The sequence below is a fragment of the Electrophorus electricus genome, chromosome 8, assembly GCF_041902795.1.
Source record: "Electrophorus electricus isolate QZ-2024a chromosome 8, ASM4190279v1, whole genome shotgun sequence".
Taxonomy (NCBI): domain Eukaryota; kingdom Metazoa; phylum Chordata; class Actinopteri; order Gymnotiformes; family Gymnotidae; genus Electrophorus; species Electrophorus electricus.
Window position 1 is genome coordinate 9,240,110 of NC_137504.1, and position 24,322 is coordinate 9,264,431.

The window sequence follows — 24,322 nt, forward strand, 5'->3', positions numbered from 1 at the left end:
AGTGATAAGTAACTTGAGATTTTGAAGATGAAATCACGAAGCAATGTCAGTAATAGCGTAGACTAAAAATATGATCAAATGTTTATAGTGTATTTATTGTTAAAAATGACCAAAGAATTTTAATCACAACCTCTTTGATACTGTATTTTGAGAGCTTCACAGTTCTCAAGTGCACAGAAACCTCTTTGCTGTTCACATCCAACCAAATGTGTCAAAACAATCAAGTGCATTTCATCTTACAGCAGTGTGAAAACTGCCCCAAATGTAATTCTGTATTAAAACTTTTTGATATTAACAAAAAAAAAAAGGCAATGTCTAATTACTTTTGCTTTCCTAAAATTATACATAATCAATATACATGTATATTTTACATAATCTTTTTATATAATCAATATATTGGTTGTTCGGTACAGCTATTTAAAATTGTGAACCAAAATCAAATATACAGCCTAAAGACCAAGCACCCCTTTTTCATGCCACATGATTTTGCGCTGAAAATCTTCAGATGTGTATTTGCAAATTCATCCTGAAATCAAAATATACTTTATCATTAACTTTTGTCCTTTGTAATATTATTCATATTCATTCTATAAGGTGGTCTCAAACCCAGGTGGGTGATGATACCAACAGCCTACTGGGTGAGCAACCACACTCTAACAATGGTAGGCCCGTGTGCTGAACAGTTAGAGCTTCGGTCGTGTTAAAAAAAAAAAAAAAAAAAAAAAGGGAGAACAAAGGGCGCCAGGGGAAGAAACGGCAACCCCGATACACTGGGGAAAACTCAAACTAAAACTTCCCAAACAAAACCAGAAAACAGGGAGGAACTTGAATGGCTAAGGGAAGCCTCTGGAGAGAGACAGACTCGAGGGAAAATTGGAGAGGAGACGTGTAAAAACACAGACACCCTCTCACCACAGAAGTAGGGTGTAGCATAAGAGCTCACAGCCCTCAATACCTTAAGTTACCAGCTAGGAGGTTGGCTCAGAACTTTGGCAAAGACCCAGCACTGAATGACTGATTCACTGGGCTTATATAAAGTCTAGCCCAGCTATTGGGTGTTAAGCCTGATTAGTGGTGTGGTTGACTCTAGGCCTCCCTCTGGTGGCCGGAATGGGCCTGGGCCTGGTGCCAACCCTTACACATTCATTGTAAATCATTTAACTGAGGAACTTCTTTAGTCAAAGTATAACTTTTACTTGCCCCTAAGTAGCTTCTGACGTTTTTGCTATGTCATCATGTACTGAAAGTGGGCAAAAAATAATATTAACCAATAATATCATGGCATGTTTTCCCGGCTAGTTTGCACTAATATCAGTTAGCAGCTGCATGACTAGGAGGTGAGAATTTTTATTTTATTTTTTTTGCTACCAATACCCTATGGTATTGGTAGCAACCTATGGTAAACCATGGCACATTTTTACATTTTGTAGAAGGTGGAGTACTGGAGAATATTACATTTTGATAAGGCATTTTATCCAGTATTTTCAACAATTCAGATGCACTCTGCTATTGACAGATACAGCAATTTTGTCACATAGCTACAATCATTTTGTATACACATACCCTATGGCACTGCTCTCTTATTAAACTATTATTCTGCATCTAACTACTGACCAGATAGAACTGTTAACAACATTCACAATTGAGTGTAGGCTAGCATTCAGATCCCTCTTTTCATGATCTAATCAAAAACCAAGCTTGCCCATACCTTTTCCCAGTTTCACTTGGAAATATGTCATGTTAACACTCTTGTTGTCGAGCATTTACATTTACGGCATTTACCAGAGGCTTTTATCCAGAGTGACTTACAAAAGTCATAACATTCTGCATACTCCCCTTGTCCTAAAGGTCAAAAATTAGAATCTATATTTAATTTTAAACCAATAATCTAGTTTGCTTGATGACCCAAATTGTTGTTCATCACAAATATTGTGAATACCTGGGTTTTTCCTGCAAAACGTATTTAATCATTGCACACCACTCATTTTATTACAGTACACCCATCATAATTGTTTCCTTTAATGAAGTCATAATAATTAATAATGCTAAAAATAATAATAAGCATTCATTTTTAGTAAGAGATAAGTTTCAGCTTAATTTTCCATTTATAAGTATTAAAAATACATACATTAGAATGGAAAATGTATAGCTCATTGAGAAACATAGCAAATAGCTATGTAGTTTTGAATTAAACATAGCATAGTAGTTTTGAATGCATTTTATTGAAGGGGAGAATAATATTCATTAACATTTTGGCAATATATTGCTATTGGCTCTGTTCAAAATGGCCTAATAAGTCAAAACAATGTGAAGCCAGAAGATAGCAAAACCAGATAGGTCAATGAGTAGTGAAAGAAGCAAACAAATGAGAACCCTAATAAGCAAGTTAATGCTGAGTTCACACTATATGGTTTTAACCCCGATTTTCTGCTCGCTGACAGGTTAGGTCATAGCCAAATCGGCATTAGCTCAGGGCTTGAAAATTGGCTCTTGTTTGCTAGGTGAATTGTTCAAAGATACAAACTGAGAGGCTTGCCAATCACTCACAGACTCTTGAAAAAAAAAATCTAGCATATTACATTCCTGGACCTTTACCTGTAATTTAAAAAGTGATACGACCAGGTTATGACTGTCAGTGAGTGTGGTGCCGAATATATATAATATATCTCACTATCACTGAACATTAGGTCAACCAGGAAAGACTAGGAAGACGGTGGGGCCAGCTGTCTCACCTGCTACACTGACATGATGTAAATGTGTTATTTTTCCCAACAAAAACGTTTCCAGTGCAGTTTTTTTGGATAAACATTTTGTGACATTTGTAGAATTTTACCAACAATTTCTGTTTCCATTTCCTATATTAACAAACATTTTTAAGCATTTAAGCAATTTTAATTAAATGCTTAAATGGAAACAGCTATTCTTATCGCAAAGACCATGTAAATGTGTACATACAATTTAGAAAACGGAACATGCCCAATTCACTGTTAAACTCATCAGTATCATCAGCAATATAAATAATACAATACAACCTAAAAACAAGCCCTCTGGAATAAGAAACTCAATTTACTTTAGACAAAAATCATGGTTTTTGAAAAAAAATGGGTTTTTTTCTGCAAAAAAAGTTGTTTTTGATGTTACATATGGAAAGTTGGCTGAATATGTTTAAGCATTTGGGCCCATCACATGATTTACTGCTGTTATACTGGATATCATCATGGCTGTGATTCGGTTAAAGGCACAAGGCCTGAAATGAATTCTTGACTACACCACTGATTTGAGGCCCAGGGTATTCCAGAATTTGTCAGAATTTGCCAGAAAGTGGGTTTAGCGTCTACTTCAGGTCTGTTAACTCAGAATTTGTGGAACTCAGGATTTTCTATTCCAAAAACCGGGCTCAGAATAAGTGTAGGTTTCATCAACATACATTGTAAAGCTAACCTGCTATCTAGCAGGTTTCCGGTAGCTAAACCTCAGTTAGATGTTAGAAAATATGCTGAATCTGGAATGGGAACGTTCCAAAAACTGTGCCTAGAGGATTTAATTACACAACACAACAGTTCCATCTGGATCTACCACTTTACACAATATCATGACAACCTCAGCCACTCCACTTTTATGGTGCGTTACCTAAACCAATCTGATATTTTATTATCCATAACCACTGACTAGCCCTTTCAGCTACTTCTGATAACTCCTTCACAGCTACTCTTAATTTACTGCCTCTAATGCTGAACTGCACAAGCAATGGTGTGGCAGACCTTGCTACAGATCCCCTAACACCTATCTTTGCTGGTCTAATTTGCTTCTGCCACTCACCTTCTTTGACCTCAGCCACCAAATCTACGTACTTCACCTCTACTGGAATCTTAAAATCAATGTTTGATTTTAAAAAAAAAATCAAAAGGTCCAAGGAAGCAATTTTAGACTGGGGTCTTTCATCAGCTATACAAGCAATGTGCATAATATAGTTTTTTTCAGTATTAATTATTTGAATTAGGTTTTTACAAAGTGGTATGCATCATTTATTAATTTCACAATGGATATTATAGGTAATCCTACACCTATAATGCACTTTATATGATAAAATTAAATTACACAGAGATGCAACTTTTTAAATGACTTGAATGAATTTAAGAACTCTTCTGTCATTGTGTTGCAGGTATTAAATGATGAACTCTCAGAAATTCTTGGTCTGTATGGAAAGGGAATGTATTTTGGAGAGGTAATTATTTTTTATTCTCCCCATTTCATGAGGGCAAGCACCAAATCTGGTTTAATAATTAATCAAAGCATTATCTGTGTCAGATTAAACAGGCTGATAACAGATTATTCAACATAATGATCTGTTAGGATATCAGGTTATAGTTTTTGAATATTTGAGATTTCAAGTAAACATATCTATTATAACAGAAAGGTATTTCCAGTTTATTTGATTGCCGTCTTAGTATTTAATGCAGAGGTCTTGCAGTAATTTGATTTTGCTTTTAAAAAATATATTGGAGTCCGAACTAGCAGCAGTTCTTTTTTGGAGAAAACAAAGGGAATTGTGTCCATTCAGTTCAACCTGAGAGAGTGTGAAAGAAAAATCTTATTTTTAAAAATAACTTTTCACAATTCACTGAAAGACATTACAAACATGTCCAGTGATTTTTTTTTTCTTCTTAACATATAATGTGTGATTACCTATGTGCAACCCAAAATGACAGTGGACAAAAAGAGCCCCTGTAGGGCTGACTTTAATTAGGTTCAGTTGGGGGGGGGGGGAGAACAAAAATATCCACCGCATTCAGAGGTAATGGGTACAAGATTCCTATGGGGAAATTCCTTCCTTCCAAGTGTGTACTGTTAGAATTTTGTGTATTTAAGCGATGTGTTTTCAATGTCTTGTTACTGATCATTGTGTCATGTTTCACGTACCATGTTAGATGTACTGTTAAAGAACATTCCTCCTGATGGAATTAGAACATTCCTTATATGCTCATGTGTATTCATCATTTTAAAATACTGAGGATATTAATACGATTGATGATGTCAAAGCCTTGTGACCTTGTTATGACGTGGCCAAAGGGGGTGCCCCTTTAACACAGTATATAAGTGGATTAATGGTTTGAATGTTACAAGCATACTGATGAAGGCCAAGAGGCTGAAACGTTTTGTCAGTAGTTGAGAAAATTACTACATATTACACAAGTTCTGTCCAACATTTTCTATTTATTGAATGATTGAAGCAAAATATTTTCAGAGTACACTTTAAAAATTGTTGGGGACAAAATCAACCATTTCAGAAGTGGTGGGGCTATGTCAGGGGCCAAGAGAGAGAATTTGTAGACATAAACCTCTGAAGCTTACAGTGGCATGCAAAAGTTTGGGCACCCCTGGTCAAAATATATGTTACTGTGAACATTTAAGAAAGTTGAAGATGAAATAATCTCCAAAAGGCATAAAGTTAAAAGGTGACACATTCCTTTTGTATTTTAAGCAAAACATTTTTTTTATTTTCAGAATAACAAAAAAGCAAAAGGGCCTGAAGCAAAACTTCAGGCACCTTACATGGTTAGTACCTAGTAGTATCCCCTTTGGCAAGTATCACAGCTTGTAAACGCTTTGTGTTACCAACCAGGAGTCTTTCAATTCTTGTTTGAGGGACTTTCATCCATTCTTCCTTGCAAAAGTCTTCCAGTTTAGTGAGATTCCTGGGCCGTCTTGCATGCACTGCTCTTTTGAGGCCTAGCTAATTTTTTAATGATGTTCAGATCGGGGGACTGTGCTTGCACCTTGCACCTTTTGAGGTAGTTTATTGTGGATTTTGAGGTGTGTTTAGGATCATTATCCATTTGTAGAAGCCATCTTTTCAACTTCAGCATTTTTATAGATGGTGTTATTTGCTTCCAGAATTTGCTGGAATTTTATTGAATCCATTCTTCCCTATACCCATGAAATGTTCCCCATGTCATTGGCTGCAATACAATCCCAAAGCATGATTGATCCCCCCCACCCCATGCTTAATGGTTGGAGAGCTGTTCTATTCATGAAATTCTTGCCCTTTTTTCTCCAAACAAACCTTTGCTCATTACTATCAAAGAGTTCTCTTTTACCATCAGTCCAGAGGACTTGTTTCCAAAATGCATCAGGTTTGTTTAGATGTTTTTTTGCAAACTTCTGATGCTGAATTTTGTGGTGAGGACGCAGGAGAGGTTTTCTTCTGATGACTCTTCCATGAAAGGCATATTTGTGCAGGTGTTGCTGAACAGTAGAACAATGTACTACAACTCCAGAGTCTGCTAAATCGTCCTGAAGGTGTTTTGCAGTCAAGCAGGGGTTCTGATTTGCTTTTCTTGCAATCCTAAGAGCAGTTGTCTCGGAAATTTTTCTTGGTCATCCAGACCTTATCTTGACCTCCACTGTTCCTGTTAACTGCCATTTCTTAATTACATTTTGAACTGAGGAAATAGCAACCTGAAAACATGTTGCTATCTTCTTATAGCCTTCCCCTTCTTTGTGGGCCTCAACCATTTTCATTTTCAGAGTGATAGGCAGCTGCTTAGAAGCACCCATGGCTGCTGTTTTCTGGGACAAGGTTAGAGGAGTCTGGGTATTTATAAAACTTTTACATTTGCATAACCTGGCCTTTCCTAACATTGATTGAGAACAAGCCATAACCCAAAGTTATCTGAGTCTTCAAATCTTCTAGGGTTCCCATACTTTTGCAAGGTACTCCTTTCCTTTTTTCACTCTAAAATTGTACAAAACCTAAATAATACACTGATATTGCTTAAAATGTTGAAAAGTGTGTTTCAACTTTACTTTTATGCCTTTTGGAGATCATTTCATCTTCAACTTGCTTAACTGTTCACATATATTTTGACAAGGGGTGCCCAAACCTTTGCATGCCACTGTATATATGTAGCTCATGGAAAATATTTTTCCAGCAAACAGACCTACTTTATCAAACTTGAATCATAATAAAACATTTCCGTAGATATACTCATTTATATAATTCGTATACTTAAATGTGCTATAGATGGTTTTAGAATTTAGAACTTCTGTGTGCATTTTATAAGCTATGAGAGAATTAATTACTATAATATTACATAGGCTTTTTTGTAACATGAAGAGATTAAAACACAGAATTGGGCAAATATTGAGCACCACCAATACTATATTTGTACACCTCTAACTGTAACATTTAACCAGTGTAAAGGCAAGACCACCAACAGAATGGAGCAGGATACGGGTGCGAGTCTGAACAGAGATATCCATTTATTGAAACCAAAATAAAACATGAACAAACACATGACAAGCAGTCCAGACATTGCACAAAGAATGACCGACAATGAGTTGACACACACAGGTTTATATACATGCACTAATGAGGCAGGTAATGATGTGTAGGTGCACCACATAACCAGTCAATGAGATGGGTGTGGCAACAGGAGTATACACAGACTCAGACACACACACAAACAAAGGCCACATGCTGAGAGGCTATGTGGGCTTGGTGGGAGGAGTCACGGAGGGGACCGTTACAACCAGAAGCCATTGTTATTTTGTGGACCTTACAATGTTGCAGTAAGGATTTACCAGGTTCCTGGTCTAGCTTGTTCTGGTGTGTACATACACATTTTGTAAACTGTTATATGTTTCTTGGCCCCTGAAATTGTTCTTTGAGTCTGTGTTTTCTGTGTATATGCTACGGAGCAGATTCTGTGCCAAATTATGATGTGCATAAAACATACATGTACAGTATGACCTGTATAACATCACATGGGAAAACAAAACCTTCATTACACTACTGTAATCAATCGATCTCTTTAATGAAAAGCAATTAGTAGGGAATTTATTTTTCAATAATTCTGAATTTGTGTCATGAACGTAATCTGTCCTAAAAAGCAATCTACATTGCATATCAGTATGGTATGATTTCCACACGTCATTTTTTCTCACATATTTAATCCTAATTTATGAATAAGAATATGCTTCACGGTATATATGTGCTGTTATTGGGTGTTTCAGGCAGGTTTTTTGTTTGGAAAACAAGCCTTAATGACGGTGCGTGCTAAGACCTACTGTGAAATCTTGGTCATTGATTTTGAAAAAGTCAGATGTGTTCTTGAGAGATATCCTGGGGTTAAAAGGTAGGTCACAAACCTAGATAGTGGAAGTCAGTGAAAGACCATAGTTAATGACTGAGTAAACAAGTCGCAATTGAGGCATCTTTCTTTGTGCTTAAGTTTTATGTTTCTTTTAGTCAAATTGAGGAACTTCAAACAAAATCAGAGTACTACTACAGTTTAGTACGAACAGTGGAAAAAATGATGAAAAAAACATGCAAGAAGTTGGAAGAAGCTAATGTGACACAGGAGAATAAAGATGTTTCTTTCACATATCAGGGTCCTCTATATTCTAAAAAGTCAAAGTGTTGTGAGTATTTTACAAACGTTTACTCAAGGTTGGTATTTGTTTTAATGTATAATATATGTAAACCTCTATTATAATGACATGGTGTTAATGTCTTTTATAGACATTGAAGATTTTGGAAACTTTCCAATTTATGCTGGGGCAGAGGAAGAAACTGTTGAAGAAAAAATGCAGAAACTGAGCAATATAACATTACTATCTCAGCAAACAAGGTACTAAATTATATTTGACACATAGTTTAACATTAAACAAAGGCTAAGTAATTTACATTTTTACAGTTACTAAGGAATATTTAATTTCACAGAGTTGTGATAGTCTTTTAGGCCTCATCACAATGTCATGGGCACCATGCTTAGGTTAAGTGCATACCTACTGACCCAGTGATTGTACCGTTTAGGTTCTAAATATAGCATTTTTTTTTTTTGCAGTCAAATATACCTCCAAAATATCTGCAGCACAGTATTTGTGTTTAATCTCATGGCACCTAATTTGGTTGCACCATCTTAGTGCAACTTGTGCAGAGGTCTTCAGGTTTATATTAATCCAAGAAACCACCCGAGTAAAGGGACAGACCAGGGACCCTTATTGGATTTTGAAGGGAAAATTTATACAAAATTTAATTGTTTAGTATCATTATTAACCTAGGTTTTTATCAAATCTATTTCAGGAGTAGTTTGTCTATGTAACGTTGAGCGGTAAGTAGGCAGACGCACGTGCTGAGAGGAGCGAGATTTAATAGGGGCAAATCCAAAATCAGGGTCGTTTAGGCAGTCCAGGGTCATAGAGCCAACACGGAGAGTACTGGGATACATTACAAAACAAAAACACATGAAGGCAAACTAGGGAAGCAGGCTATAACTAAGACAGGGGAAAACTCAGCGCTAGGAAACACGAAGGCTAAGATAAACACACAGGCACGGAATACAAAGAAACAACCATTAAACATTAATTCAAACAATGAAACCATGAAACAGTGAAACAAACAATAAACAGCCACGATCAAGGCACACAACAGGGTTTAAATACATGAACTAGAAACGAGGGACAGGTGTACGCAATCAAACAATGTGAGGACAAAACGAAACTATGGAACGGAACTAACAAATGACAGGGAAAACATGGAAGGGACTGATCGTGACAGTCTAAAATGTGTTAAATATACTAACAACCATAGCTTTGGTCTTTCATAATACACTCATCAATCAATATTCTATATAGCACATAAAGATATGACAACTTATTAGGAGCATTTAAATTTTACTCAGGTCATTCAGCCAATACACTTGTAAGCTTGCTGGTATATGCCATCATCATAGATAATGATTATTTCTCATTCACAATGTAACGGTAAGCGGTAAGCAGGCGGGCGCATGTGTGGAGAAGAGCAAGATTTATTCAGGACAAATCCAGAATCAGAGTTGGTATAACAGTCCAGGGTCAAATTACCAATGGGAGAGCACGGGGATACATGATTAAATAACAAAAGCACACAAAGGCAAACGAGAAGCAGGCTAGAACAAAAGACGCTAGGAAAACTCGGGGCTAAGAAACACGAAGGCACGGAGTACAAACTTAAACCCAATGATTCCAATATACATGCACAAACGGAGTCAATAAACAACCACAATGAACAGCAAAAATGAAGGGAACAAGGCAGGATTTAAATACAATCAACTAAATGAGGGAGAGATGTTGAAAATCAAACGACGGGCGGAGAAAACGAAACTGGAACGGAACTAAAAAACAAGACAGAGAAAACATGGAACACAGAAACTGGGAGGGACAGCTCATGACACACAAACTAACACATTTATAAAGTTACAATTATACAACAGATAATCTGATTTAACAGTTAACAGTAGTAGAGTGTATGAGGTTATATTTTTTTATAAATTATCTACTTTTTATACAAACCAGGTTAAAAGTGAGAATATACAGTTCCTGAATAAATTTTGTATTTAAATATAGTATTCAATGGTCTATAGCATCTGTGAGGTCTGTGTTGTAAATATGCATATGTATAATCTTGTTTTTTCAGAACTACAAAGGAGCGATTTGCACCCTTCTTTAGATCATGCTCATCTGTTTTTTTAATGCGGTATGAACCAAACCTCTGTTAGTTTTGTTGATGTATTCAATATATTAAAGGAAACTGCCAATTTAATTATTATTAGGGTAATTTATTATATTATTATATAATAGTTTATTTCAGTGAGATTTATTGTATTAGTAATGAATATTGTGGCAGGATAGTGCAAGGAGCTGTGAACAAAAATCTTCAAAAAACAGTAAATGCACAATGTATGCATTATGCAGGCAAACAACTTGGACTGGATGACCTTCTGAAAGGAAATAGTAGAGTTGGCTGGTCTGATAAATCCATGACTCAGCTCGCATTCATGGTTTTTAGGGAACTAAAATGTGCTTATAGAACAAAATACTGGTTGAAGTCCTGTGATTGGGACCCTTTGCTAATAACTGGCAACACAGGATGGAAACTAATATTACATTACTGGTCACAGCAACAGTCATTTCAACAACAAAAACTACCGCTATTAAAGATGATTAAAATCTTCCAGATTAACAAATGAAACACAAAAAAATACATCAGTAGTTGTGTATATAGAGTATATATCTGTGTTAGAATATAAACTCAATATAAACATACTGAATCAGCATTACACATCCAATTTCAGGTTTGCTTGTATATTTGCATGCTCAACTTATGTTTTCACTATGTAACAAGCTCCTATAAGGTCTAGCTAATACTAGCGCTGCTACCATTACCTTTGACAATGAGTTAAGGATGTTAAGCATGAAAAAAAGACAGTCAGGCCTAGGTCTAGCTTGCATGAATGTGCCCTTGGAATAACCTAGGTAATTGCAGAATTAATGCAGTAAATACCATTTGTTATATGTGCAAAATATTATGTGTCATATACAATATATATGTTTTGACATATATTATTTTTGACAGTTTTATCACATTTAATTGTTTTACAATTTAAAAAATCTGCATATTTTAAATGAATATGCAGATATAATGTGAATAAGTGATTATAACCCCAAATGCAACAGTTACATGATTTTAAATTTAAACCACGTATTGTATTGTCTGAGGCTTAGGTTTTTTCACCAGCCAAGCCAATTATTTCTCAGTGTCTCTTGTGCTACACTGAAATACTTGTATGTAAAACAATAATTGAACTTGCACAGATGCATATTTTTTAGCACACATTAAACAAATAATCTCTGAATCTCTTAAAACATCAAATCAGCTCTCTCCTTTCTTATATATTATATTTGCAATAAATACACATTTCAATCCAGCTGTAAATTGCAGTATGGAATAAACATTCTACTGCTTTAAAAGAAATTAATGAAATGAAATGCTAAAAATTATAGAAAAGTTTGCCATGAACAATTTTGGTGTATGGTGTGGCAAAGCAGCTCAAATTGTTGTGACAGTATTCATTAATAGTGTCTCAACAAGACTTCTTTGCCACTATAGGGGTGAACTCAGATCAATTATTTTTAAGCTTCAAAAAACCTGAGAATTGCTAACTGTGAAAACCACAAAGTTTTTAATTTTAAGTCTAAGCCATCAATGTAGCAGTCAATGCCTTTTTTGAAAGTGTTTCCTGTCATTGTCTTTTAGGAATGCCATTCTGCCCAGCAGTCAGTTTTATATCAAATGGGAGGTTTTTCGAATAATTTTATCTATAACCATCAGCATAATTTCTTCAACACTTTTTGCATTTTTGCACTACAAAATTGAGCTTTGGATTGTGGCTTACTGTCTTGGATTTTTTTGCTGGATAGACATGTACATTCGCTTTCATGTGGCTTTTTATAATGGCAACAGTCTCACATTTGACCCACTGGAAACAGCAAAACATTATGCCAAAACCAGCTTATTTTTAGATTTTATAAGTTGCTTTCCTTGGGAAATTATAGGCTGGATGTTGATTTCACCATTCAGCCACAATGGATTTTATGGCAACAGTGAAGTATTACATCTCTATGCTTACATGAGAGTTCCACACATTTTACAGTTATATCGCATTCCCCTTGCATTTTCTTTTCAGCAATCAGGAATTGCAAAAGAAAAGGCCATCCTTACTTTTGTGCAGTTTTTTTTGCTTAGTATACTTTTTCTACATTTCAGCACTTGCATTGTCTTTGCAGTAGCTTGCCCTGCTGCTAACATTTATGGTAACACATCAAAATACTTATTGCCTTTGATGAAACACAACTGCACTGAATTATCATGGGTTACACACTTGGATCATGTAGTTTCAGTGGAGTATGGTATGTTCTATACACACATACATAAATGCTTATAAGATCATTTTGGCTTTCTGAGGAATAGGCAGTTTGAAAAGTAATCTACCTTATAATAATTTATTTTATTATGTTCCTTGCCTTCAAAAGCTCTATTTAGCATTTTACTATATTGGTACATTATTTAACAATATATGTACCAATATACCAAAAATTAAATATGGAATGGAATTATAGTGATTATAGCAATATTAAATACATGTAAACAACTAGTAAACTCAGTTAACCCACATGAAGTTTGATTGAAGTTAACATTTAAGTTAAATACGTTCAACTAAATTTTGTTAATTTGTTTAATTAATCAGTTAATTGAAGCTGTTAAAATACCATAATATCTCTAAGGCAATATCTTTTAGTTGTTATAGTTGTTGAAATTAACCTCACTATTTTAATCAGCCTCACCAGTGTTCTTTATTTGCTTTTTTGTGTATTGCAATTCATAGAACAAACCTAATATCAAAACTATTCTATTTCAGAGACTGCAAACTTTTTTGAGATATATGCTGTAAGCTTATACTTTGCCACTGCAACACTGTGTGGGGTGGGATATGGAGATATACTTCCATATGTGATTTATATGGTAAAGCTATTTATTGCTTTCAAGTTTAAATTTATTTAGGTTTAAATTTAATAGTTTAAATTTATAGTAACAGTCAAAAGTTTGGACACACCTATTTGACTGTGTTGTAACTTTGAATAATCTAAAATGTGAAAGAGATCACTGAATTATTACTTATTTAACATATTCCATAATTGCAATGTGTTCACTATTATTCTAAAATGTAAAAAATGTAAAGAAAGACTAGGTGAACTTAGACTTTTGACTGGTAGTGTACTTTTTTATTATATGGACTATAATTCCACCATTAACTTTTTTCAAAAGTTACACTAAAAATGCCAGCATTAAGGACTGGAATTTCATAGTGAAAACATGATCTGTCTCAAAACTTGGCCATCTTTTGAACATGCAGTGAAATTCCCCTTCAGTCACTACATATCTCATCTGTTTTGTGAATTTCAATTAGCCATCACATCTACTCATAACTTTTAGTTACCATTTATTTTACTGGGCAAGAAGAGTGTATTGTCTATATGTCAAAACAATTTAGAATCAGAAACACCAAAAACACAAAACTTCACAAAACATTCTGAGATTCTGAAAAAGTGAAAATTTGGGGACACACACAATGTTTTGCATCCAGCGATCCAACTTTTTACATCCACCAATGCATCCATGTAGGTCTTGAGGCAAAGTACAGACAGTTTTCTGCCACCCATCTGCTCCATGCTGAAATGCACCTATGCAACTTTGGGTTATACATTGGATTTGGTCATTAGCAAGTGTCTCAACATTACATCCATTGTTATAAGGAATTTAGCCCTCCCAGATCATTTCTGTGTTTTCTTAGATATGCTCATTCCTCTGTAAATCAAACAATATCTGTCTCTGCTAAGAAGAGGTACATACATGTAAATATTACAAATTTTTGTGAAGGTCTTAACTGATACCAAGCATAAAATCAAACTCTGACAATACTCTTCATAAATTCAGTTCTTAAATTGTGAAGAAGACTGGATAAACATAATTCATTGACATCATTAACAAAAACAAAATTCCTGCACTGTTTGCCAGTGTTAATAGTAGAATTTAGAATAGAGTTTGCATCTTTTTTTAGTGCTAACATAGTGTTTAATTTCATTTTTTTTAAAAGGAGAAAACAAATCCAGAGTAAGAATCCAAAGAGAATATTCAGGGAGCAAAGATTAAAAAACATCCAAGTGACATAGCCTTATTTGTGCTAAAAAAAAAAGGGTTGATTAAAGAGTATTTTCATTCATGAAAAACAGAAACGATGAGCGGTAAGGAGACGGACACGTGCGAAGAAGAGCGAGATTCAATAGAGGCAAATCCAAAATCGGGGTCATTTAGGCAGTCTAGGGTCATAGAGCCAACATGGAGAGTACTGGGATACATAACAAAACAAAAACACATGAAGGCAAACTAGGGAAGCAGGCTATAACTAAGGCAAGGAAACACTCAGGACTAGGAAACGCAAAGTATAAAAAAACAACCATCAAACATTAATTCAAAATGAAAAAGTCAAACCTCCAAACAAACAATGAACAGCCACAACCAAGGCACACAACAGGGTTTAAATACATGAACTCAAAACGAGGGACAGGTGTACACAATCAAACAGTGTGAGGACAAAACAAAACTATGGAACAGAACTAAACACGACAGGGAAAACACGGAACACGGAAGGGACTAATCGTGACAAAAACTGTTTAACCAATTAAGAACATTGTCCAGTATGCAGGAATTGATGCACCAATGGCTAACATAAAAATTATACACCAGCATGACCACAAGATGCAAACTGCTGAAGAATAGAATGTCTAGGATACAGAAAAAAAACTTTGGCATTCTCAATCCATGCTTATGGATAGATGAGATGAAGATTATCCAGGACAAGAATGATGGAAAAGGAAAATATGGGGGGAAAAAGGAAAATCATGACCCAAAGTATAGCCAGTGATAGGTTCTCCATCATCTTCAGTGATGATGCGACTACTCAGGGGATGACTTCATCATACGTAAGGCCCTATAAGTGGAGTGTAACTAGTCTGACTTGAATGTCGCTTGTTTTACCACATCCTGCAGCATGAATGGCCACCGGTAGCAAGCAGTAAGCAGTTGTCCGGAATGTGTAGAGCCTATGTGGCTGGTCCACAGAGGTGTGAATCTGGAAGATAAGAGGGGGGCTGCACTTGAGCTGGACATACAGCCAGTGGCTAGGCCAGTGTGAGTGAGAGTTAACTTGGGCAGTGATGTGGCCGAGATCCCACCTGACAGCTCCAAGGAAGCTTGAGGGGACTGGACAGAGATCTGATGCTTGCAACATCTTCATCCCATGGGAAAATCACTGGAAAGAGAGCAAGAGATGCACAGCTCATTAGTTGTAGAAAACTAACTAGGATTAGCTAGCTACCTAGCAGGTGTATTTCATATGTAGAAAACACACACCCTATGTTTGAGAGTTTCAAATCTATATTTATTGCTCAAATCTATATTGATTTTGACATAGTATGATGGCCATTACCTTATTTTTTCATCAGTGAGCTATTTTGACTTCTTTGTGTGTTTGTGTGTGTGTGGTAGGGGGCTTTTTATAGAGACTTTATGGAGACTTTTAGACTGATGACAACAGCTAGATGAAATGTATGAGTAGGTTTCTGTCTGTATTTACACGCACAATCAAGTACTGCATGAAATTGAACCCTTGGTTGCACCATGTAATTCGGTGTGCTGTGGTGCTGCCTTGCATGGAAATTATCTTCATTCCTCATAAAACAGACATAATATCAGAAGACTGCATGTAGAAGATTTTACTAGGTTTTAAGACAGATCAATATTTTAAAGTAATTTCAGTTGCATGCATCCCACACAAATATATAAGATAAAACTTTATTGATCCCAAAGGTAATTGCAAATAAATTTGATAAGCTTCAAAATGTTCATTTATGGTTTCTATCACATTTCTTACAGAAAATTATTATGGTCTTCATCATGATAGCAGGAGCATTATATTGTGGCTTGTTATCGGGCACTGTAGCGGCTATGTTGGCCAATGCTGATGCAACAAGGGCTGCCTTTACTGAAAAAAAAGAGAGTGTTAAATTGTTCTTAAAGGTATTAAATTAATATTATTTTGCTATCCTTAGCAATGTATTCTGTTGCTAACATTTGTTCCTATTATGGCAGACTCAAGGAATAACAGGGGACTTGTATAATAATACCTTGCAATTCTATTCGTTCAAATGGATACGTACAAAAGGAATTGATCGATATACTTTATTTGAGTATTTGCCATCATCACTACTTGGTGATATATCAACTGTTATTTATGCTGATCTTATTGCAAAGGTAGCATTAAAGCATTATCTTATTTGTATTATTCATTGTCATAGTCAATAATTCCATTATATGTAATGATAAACCAATGGTGCTATTTCCCCTTCCCTAGGCATTTGGACTTAACATTAAAAAGAAGTTAAGAATGCAGTCAAATGATGAACATTTATCTCCTCTGGAGAGAAAGCTATCAGGAAAACTTGATGTAATACCACCCTTAACTGTTGATTGTTAATTGTTGATTAATTTAATACAGCTAGCTTGTAATGCAGCATTGTTGGAAGTCATAATTGTTAAATGATGTTAAATTGTTAAAAGATAAAAAGCCTAAACTCTCTGGAAAAAGTATAGCAAGTCAGTTCTATAAAGTCCAGGTGATATGTGACAGTAATGTTCACTTTTTCATAAAGGCCTAAAACAGTTGCAGAGTTTGGGGCCCTGAACATTTTCCAAAATGGAGCCATAAAAAAACACCTCATGGCAACCCTTTGACTTTCCACAATAACTGAGTTATGCATTTGCAATATATATCATGTTCAAGATGCTTACTAATGATATTTGCAGCAACCAGTTTTTCAGAAAACCTTGAGAAAAGAAAGTATGGATCGTTTGGAAACTGATGGTGGTTTTATCCGAATGTTAGCAACACAAATTCAACCATGTCTTTACAGAGCCAATGATCTAATATGTAAGAGAAATGACTTTGGATCAGAGGTAATTCATTCATTCATTTATTCATATTGTAACAGTTGCTTATGTGATTTTCTGATCAATTAAGCATAGAAAGGTTGTTTTTGGCAGTGAATGATTCCCAAAACGTTTGTCATGGGTTCATTTCAGTCTTTTTGATAAAAACCAGCAGGGGCATGTCCAATCATTTTTAACTTTGGTGGAATTGGAAGGGTAGTATTAAACGCTACATCCAGCCTCAATTTCTAGTGGTCTCCACCCTTTCAGTTCATTTGAAAAATGCACATTATGTGCAAATGTACATGCAGGGGGCATGGCTTAGTGAAGGGTTGTAGAAGAGCAAGTTTGAATGAACTAGGTAGCAACTTCTACAAATATGCTCCTCAAAAACTAGTAAAGCCTTTATTCCCACAAATTCCAACACACAGTTCAAATGTTATTCTGAATTTGTCAAGTGACAAAAATCTATTTTGACCAAAGCTACAAAATTATAAACTTCCCTATGCTATTACCAGTAATGATAAAATTTGCCTGTTAGTTTAGTTATAATCATTAGTCAGTTTTAAAATAATGGTACTAAAAACAGCCAGTCTGACTAACAAAGATTTTAAGAACCTTCCTGAAATAAACTTTCTTCCCACTGTGTTTGCTGTTATGCTTTGAATATAAAATTGTTTAGACTAACAGTCCTATGCCAAAATTAAACCTGCTGCAGTCTGTATTCTGTGAGGCTGTTTACACCTTACATTACCATGCATCTTTGTTGATTCCATTTGGATTTAATTTCGCCACACAAAAACTATGTGTAAATGCTCCTAGCATGCATTGTGATCAGATTACAATCACATAATTTGAATCACATTAAGAGGTGGTTGCAGATGAATCTTGATGACGTTTAATACAACTGTAAATGGAATGTGTTTCCATTATCTGCATACAATTACATCAGTGGAAATACATCTGACTGCTGACTTCTCTCTCATGCCCAGAGTCCTTATGTTGGATCGATGGAATAATAACTAACAACTAAAATAATACATTTTTCTGTAGATGTATTTTATTGACAACGGAGAAGTTGATGTACTATCCCAGGATGAACGGACAGTTATTATAAAACTTAGAGCTGGACAATATTTTGGAGAAGGAAGTTTATTATTTGCTGAACCAAGAGCCACCACAATAAGGTAAGCATCTTATTGTGAACATAATGATCACAATGGGAATTTCCCCAAACCTCTTGTATTAAAGGCTACGCACCAGCTAATATGAAAGTTTCAAACACATAAATATGGTGAAAGCTGAGTTTCTAACTTGTGATTATTGATAGAAAACTTTTTTTTTTTTCACAAACTCAAAGAATACATCTTAAAAAATTGTTGTTTTGCCTCGCCCGCTGTCTTTGGAATCTACCACCCTGGTTAACAGGGAAAATATTTCTTTTTAATTATTAATGATTCATAATTCAGTCTCAACTCATGAAAGTCACCAATTCGATACGTGATTATATTTCATCTACCAAACATTAGAATACCAATCTTGACTCACAGATGTCATAACTAAGGGATTTTTATTGAATACGTATAGATAGTAAAAACATGCGCAACAATCATTGACTAAGCTTCTAATATGACCAGGAGTATTGAGTTTACTAGTATCACTATAATAACAATCATAACAATGCAACCAAGTAAAAATGAACAAGAATGATTTGTGGTGAATAAAAATAGCTAACTAGGCTAATAAAGAGAAGAGAAAAGAAAGGCTTTTAAGCAACCTATGGGGAGGACCAAATGGACAAACTACTTATCAACCAAACAAGACAAACAATGGAAACTTATTAATCAAACAAAATTTGTAATTTGTAAAGCATAACTGACGCATAAGAAAAGAATTGGGGGGAAAAGAAAACCGTTGTGGCACATTCGGAGGGGGAACTAATAGGACTGAGGAAGCTGTATCATAGATGAGAGGAATGAGCTAACTGATCTAATTTCATGTATAAACAATGAATTTACTCTTGATACCAACTGGTAACATAAAGGGAAATGCTGGTTCTTACAACGCTTTGGCGCTCGACCATGTAGAACTGTCTGAGGGGCACAGGGAAGAGTGTGTTCCATTGGAGTCATCTGAATAGCTCTGTGCGAAAGAGCGGCCCATCCAATTTTAGGCCGGCAAGTTATCATACTAAGAGAGAGGGTCAGTCTTTCATCAAACAGCAGGGATGGCAATGAAAAGAAGTGTCGTTTCCCAGCATAGCTGGTTCGAAAGTGCATGAACGATGAAGGCCGTTGAAAAGATGAAAAGACCAGGATTCTCGTACTGAGGGACCTTTGGAGCTGGTTTGCATAGAGAGTAATAGGCCTTCGTGGGCAGGCCTTTCCTATGCAGAAGTTTGGATTCATTGCCAGTAGCACAATGGGACTCCAGTCTTAATCAACACGACCAGGCACATTTGCTTGAGATAAGCTGTGATGAGCAAATTTCGACAAATACAACTAAGGAGAAATTTGTAAACTGATAAACTAAGAAAGAAAAAAAAAAAACATTTTAGATGACATGAGATTTGAGTATTTCTAACTGCTTATTGAGAGGTTATTGACTTGAATGAAAAGTTGGGTTTAGAAAATGAAAATTGGGAGTCTTGGTCTCCCCTCACAGAATTTCTATAGGACATAATGGAATACATAGCATCAACTATGAGTGAATTAAACAAAGAAAATCATACATTTGCTACCAATTTCTACTTCCTGGGCTTAGAATGAACTTCGTAAAACAAACTTGGGATGGGTAGAGCAATTTGATCATCAAATTAACTACTTTCCTAATTTCTAGAATTTACAATTACTAACTTTAATATATTGTCTAATTGGATCATATAGAACATATAGTTGTGTCCTAGTAAACACAACTAGGAGTAATTAACTTTTTCTTTTACAATAAGCATGAGGTAAGCAACATACCAATGAAGTAATCTGGGTAAATAATGCAAATTAATAAGGAAAAGGTAATGAACAGGATAATGAAACAATAGAGGACTATAAGAAAATAATATATAAATAAGAGGACTAAATGTTATAATTTGGAGATGCATGATATGCTAGTCCGTTTATGGCTTTGCTGCTCTGCATCAAGGCACCAGATGGGTCCTGGGTCCTGTCCATTGGTCAGGGGTGAGAGCTGTTATGATGTAAAAGTATTAAAGTATTAAAAAAGTACATTGGAGGCTTTTAAAAAATTTGGTATTTAACATGTTATACATGCACACCATTAACTTCATAATATGGATGTAAAGGGCATGTAAAATAAATAGGTATCAAGACTGTGCAAGACCTTTAGGCATTATATATAATATATGTTAGTACATTGAACAATGCTTCCACCCCTTGTTTTATAGGGCTGCAACAAACTGTGATCTGTATGTATTGTCAAAGAAAAGCTTTGATGAAACTATTAAATATTATCCTGACATCTGCAAGCAAATTATGAAGGCAGCTGCAATGAAGAGAGACCAGTTGCGCCAAAGAAAAGAGCAGATGTTTGTGGTCAAAAAGTCTGAGTCTGCAACAGAGCTTCTCCTGAGGGATACTGGATGTAAGTTAAGGTCTATATTTTAAAACTTGCTCTAATTTTAGAACTGCATAATACTCTTATCAATTGATTTATTTTCCTTGGCCACATCAAATTAAAATGTGCAAATAATGCACTTTTAGGATTATTTTCAGACTGGGGTTAACAAAAGTGTGCATTGCCTATAGTGACAAACCAGGAATACCTAATGCCTTCATTAACTTCACTACAGCATTCCCAAGTCGCTAGTATGAGGAAACAACATTAATACATCTTTCAGACTAAAGCAATGGAATCCCACAGGGCTATGTCCTCATCAGGTGCATAGTGTAACATAGTCACAGGTGTTCTTTGGAGAAGAAGTCAAAACATTCCACATATTGTCCCAAAGTAATTATTGGCATGCCTAATACTTCATATTATACAATCTGTAGAATCTGTAATTTGTTCATTTTAAATACACTAAGGTACCCATAAAACATCATTCTATAAACTGTGGCTGGGTCAGAGCCTGCCATCATTATCACAAATATTTTGTTGCACATACTGTTGCAAGTACAAATGCAACAGGCCTTAATTATGATTTTTCCCCATCTTTTTCAGACATAAAGCTATACAAGGACAGCATGGTAGAGAATGAGAAAAAAGCAAAGCTTAAAGCATTGCCTCTGTATATTCAGTTGAAGATAATTCTTTCACAGTTATTGATGAATATTTTGGACAAAATTATAACAATACACAACACAACAATTGACCCAGAAAACACTTTTCGTGTGGTTTATCAATACACATCCTGCCTTCTAATAATAATATCTTTCTGGGCAATAACATACATGGTAAGTATGAAACATAAGAAACAGATTTCAGAAAACACATATAAAATATTTTTGCAGAGTGTGCTTGTGTCTACAGAATTTAAAATGAGAAGAAGGGACTAAGGCGAAACCATTCTGTGTACTTTGTAAAAGTTTTTTCATTCTCTTTCTGATTGTTCTGTTTTTCAGTAGTAGCATTACTTCTCAACAATAAAATGTCTTAAAGTTTTATTCTAATTTGTCACTTTTAAATGTATGTCCTTATTGTTATAGTTAATTTTGAATTTTTATGAAGAGCTTCCAATAATTTTAGAATCATCTGTATGGTTATAAGGTTAAGTGAAATTATAGTATTAAACATCTTACTTAGCATTTAACATCTTATAGCCTAAACATCTTGCTATGTTTGTCTCCTGCATGATATCTGCAAGACGTGAATGCAATGTCTGTGTTGCTTTCATTCAAGTGAATATATGAGATTCAAACTGCATATCTTTGCTGATGTGCAACAAGGGCATTTTGTATCATATAGAAATTACATTTAAATACAAATACCTTTAAATAAGTTTTTTATGTAAGTTGATTTTAGATAGCAAATTTTATATTACTAATATGCTAACATATTTAATGAGAAATGATTTTCCAATTAGTCAAAATACAAAAATTTATAAAAAGCAATTTTGAATAATTTCAAATCAATTCATACAAACTTTATATTACTTGAGCAAAAAGCAAAAGAAATACATGTAGGCATTTAGTGCAAATGAACTAAAATGAAATTTTAAGTCATGTTCAAATCTAATTCAATTCGACCAATATTACATTTTACAATAAAGAGAGTACATAGTTTTTGTGAACATAAATATTGGCCGAAATCATTTAATCCAAGCCATAGGGGCAGATACACTGTAAATGTTTTTACACTTTTTGTTTTGTTTTCTCTTTTTCTTTACTATAGCCATCTATTTTTGATGTAGACAGAGACATCTTCTTATTCACCATGATTATTGAGTACCTCCAAATGATTGAAGTAAGTAATGAATAAGCATGATACACTATCGTGTTTCATTCTGTAAATTCATAATCCAGCCAGATTTTACATATATATATATATATATATATATATATATATATATATATATATATATATATATATATGAGAGAGAGAGAGAGAGAGAGAGAGAGAGAGAGAGAGAGAGAGAGAGTCCCTCTGGATAATAATGAATAACCAGATAATCAAATAAAGGTAAATGTAACTGGGCTACAAAATTAATTTTTTTTAATTTTTTTTACTGTAACTGGTTACAGAGAATCTTTGCATTTTCATAGAGTACTTCATATAATTTTAATACAGATACTAACTTATTTTTGGTGTTTTTGTTTTTCTCCCCCCTCTAGATCATCCTCAAATTTCACATTTGTTTTTATAATGACAGTGGATCATACATATCAGACTACAAATCTGTATCTCGGAGTTATATGAAAAGAAAAATGGGATATATTTTTGATGTTGTTTGCTCCTTTCCATATGCATTAACAGTTTTACACCAAATGAATGAAATGATGCCAATGTCATTTCTGCCCATCTTTGTTTATGCACGGGCTGGTCACTTGTTGCGCATTGTAACACTATTAGTTTTCATGTGGACTGAAGAGCATGCAATCACTACAAAGTATGTCTGTTTACTATCTTCTTTTAATCTTATCCTCCAGTTTAAGATATAGAATTTCAGTGAGTTTCATCTTATTTGATTGGTGAATTTAAAATGTAAAATTTACCAATCAAATAAGATGAAACTTACTGACGCTCTTTGAAGTTTTGGTTTGCTTTCATTGATGGTGTTTTATTTTAGAACTGTCACATAGTCTTAGGGTAGTGTTAGCTCAGTGGTTAAAATCCTTGCTTTGTAATTAGAGGTTTGTTGGTTCAAGTCCCACACTTGCCTTAGCCCTCATTCAGTCATAATTGTAATTTATTTTGGACATGTAGCTAATATTAATGTGTTAGATAATGTAGCTAATATTAATGTGTTAGATAACATAACTTGACAAATTCTTTTGGTTCTTAATTATGAAAATTCTATCTGTGGTGTAGGCTCACTCAAAAAAAATACCTGAATACACCATTATTATACCAGTATATTAATTTAATACTGACTTCAGTAAAAGGGGCTGCTGACTTGACCACCATAAACAAGAGTGTATCAGCAATTCTGTAACAAAACAATCCAGACAAAATGTCACTTTTAACATTGCCTTGATAATATTAAACTAATTCGAGTTATATCAAAGCCTCAGTTGGTAAATAAATAAGCCTGAACTGGAATTTGAGTTAAGTAAGGAACTAAATTGTCAGACATACCAAATTACTTCTCCTTTGCTGCTTGTTGTTAAGACATCCCAATCCTAAAACAAACTGAGACTCCTTTCTTACTAATCTGTGCCACTGCTCCAGGCCTTTTTGACACCATACTTATTTTTACATCTGATCACTGAATAAACTATACAAAAAACTATTACAACTCATTGTTTATGTTTGTCAGGATGAATTCAGGCTACCTATTGG

The 24,322-nt window shown here is 34.7% G+C and overlaps 1 protein-coding gene across 1 annotated transcript in view; it reads left to right on the forward strand.

Annotated features, from left to right (window-relative positions):
- Window positions 1-24,322, forward strand: part of cngk (cyclic nucleotide-gated potassium channel) — a 67,708-nt gene that overhangs the window by 35,348 nt on the left and 8,038 nt on the right. The window contains exons 23-37 of the mRNA XM_081719024.1: window positions 4,163-4,225; window positions 8,017-8,138; window positions 8,252-8,424; window positions 8,525-8,633; window positions 10,460-10,519; window positions 12,080-12,732; window positions 13,242-13,345; window positions 16,316-16,459; window positions 16,532-16,693; window positions 17,246-17,395; window positions 18,422-18,555; window positions 20,769-20,965; window positions 21,545-21,777; window positions 22,715-22,786; window positions 23,155-23,429. Coding sequence (XP_081575150.1) covers window positions 4,163-4,225; window positions 8,017-8,138; window positions 8,252-8,424; window positions 8,525-8,633; window positions 10,460-10,519; window positions 12,080-12,732; window positions 13,242-13,345; window positions 16,316-16,459; window positions 16,532-16,693; window positions 17,246-17,395; window positions 18,422-18,555; window positions 20,769-20,965; window positions 21,545-21,777; window positions 22,715-22,786; window positions 23,155-23,429 — 2,651 coding nt within the window. The remainder of the gene's footprint in view (window positions 1-4,162; window positions 4,226-8,016; window positions 8,139-8,251; window positions 8,425-8,524; window positions 8,634-10,459; window positions 10,520-12,079; window positions 12,733-13,241; window positions 13,346-16,315; window positions 16,460-16,531; window positions 16,694-17,245; window positions 17,396-18,421; window positions 18,556-20,768; window positions 20,966-21,544; window positions 21,778-22,714; window positions 22,787-23,154; window positions 23,430-24,322) is intronic.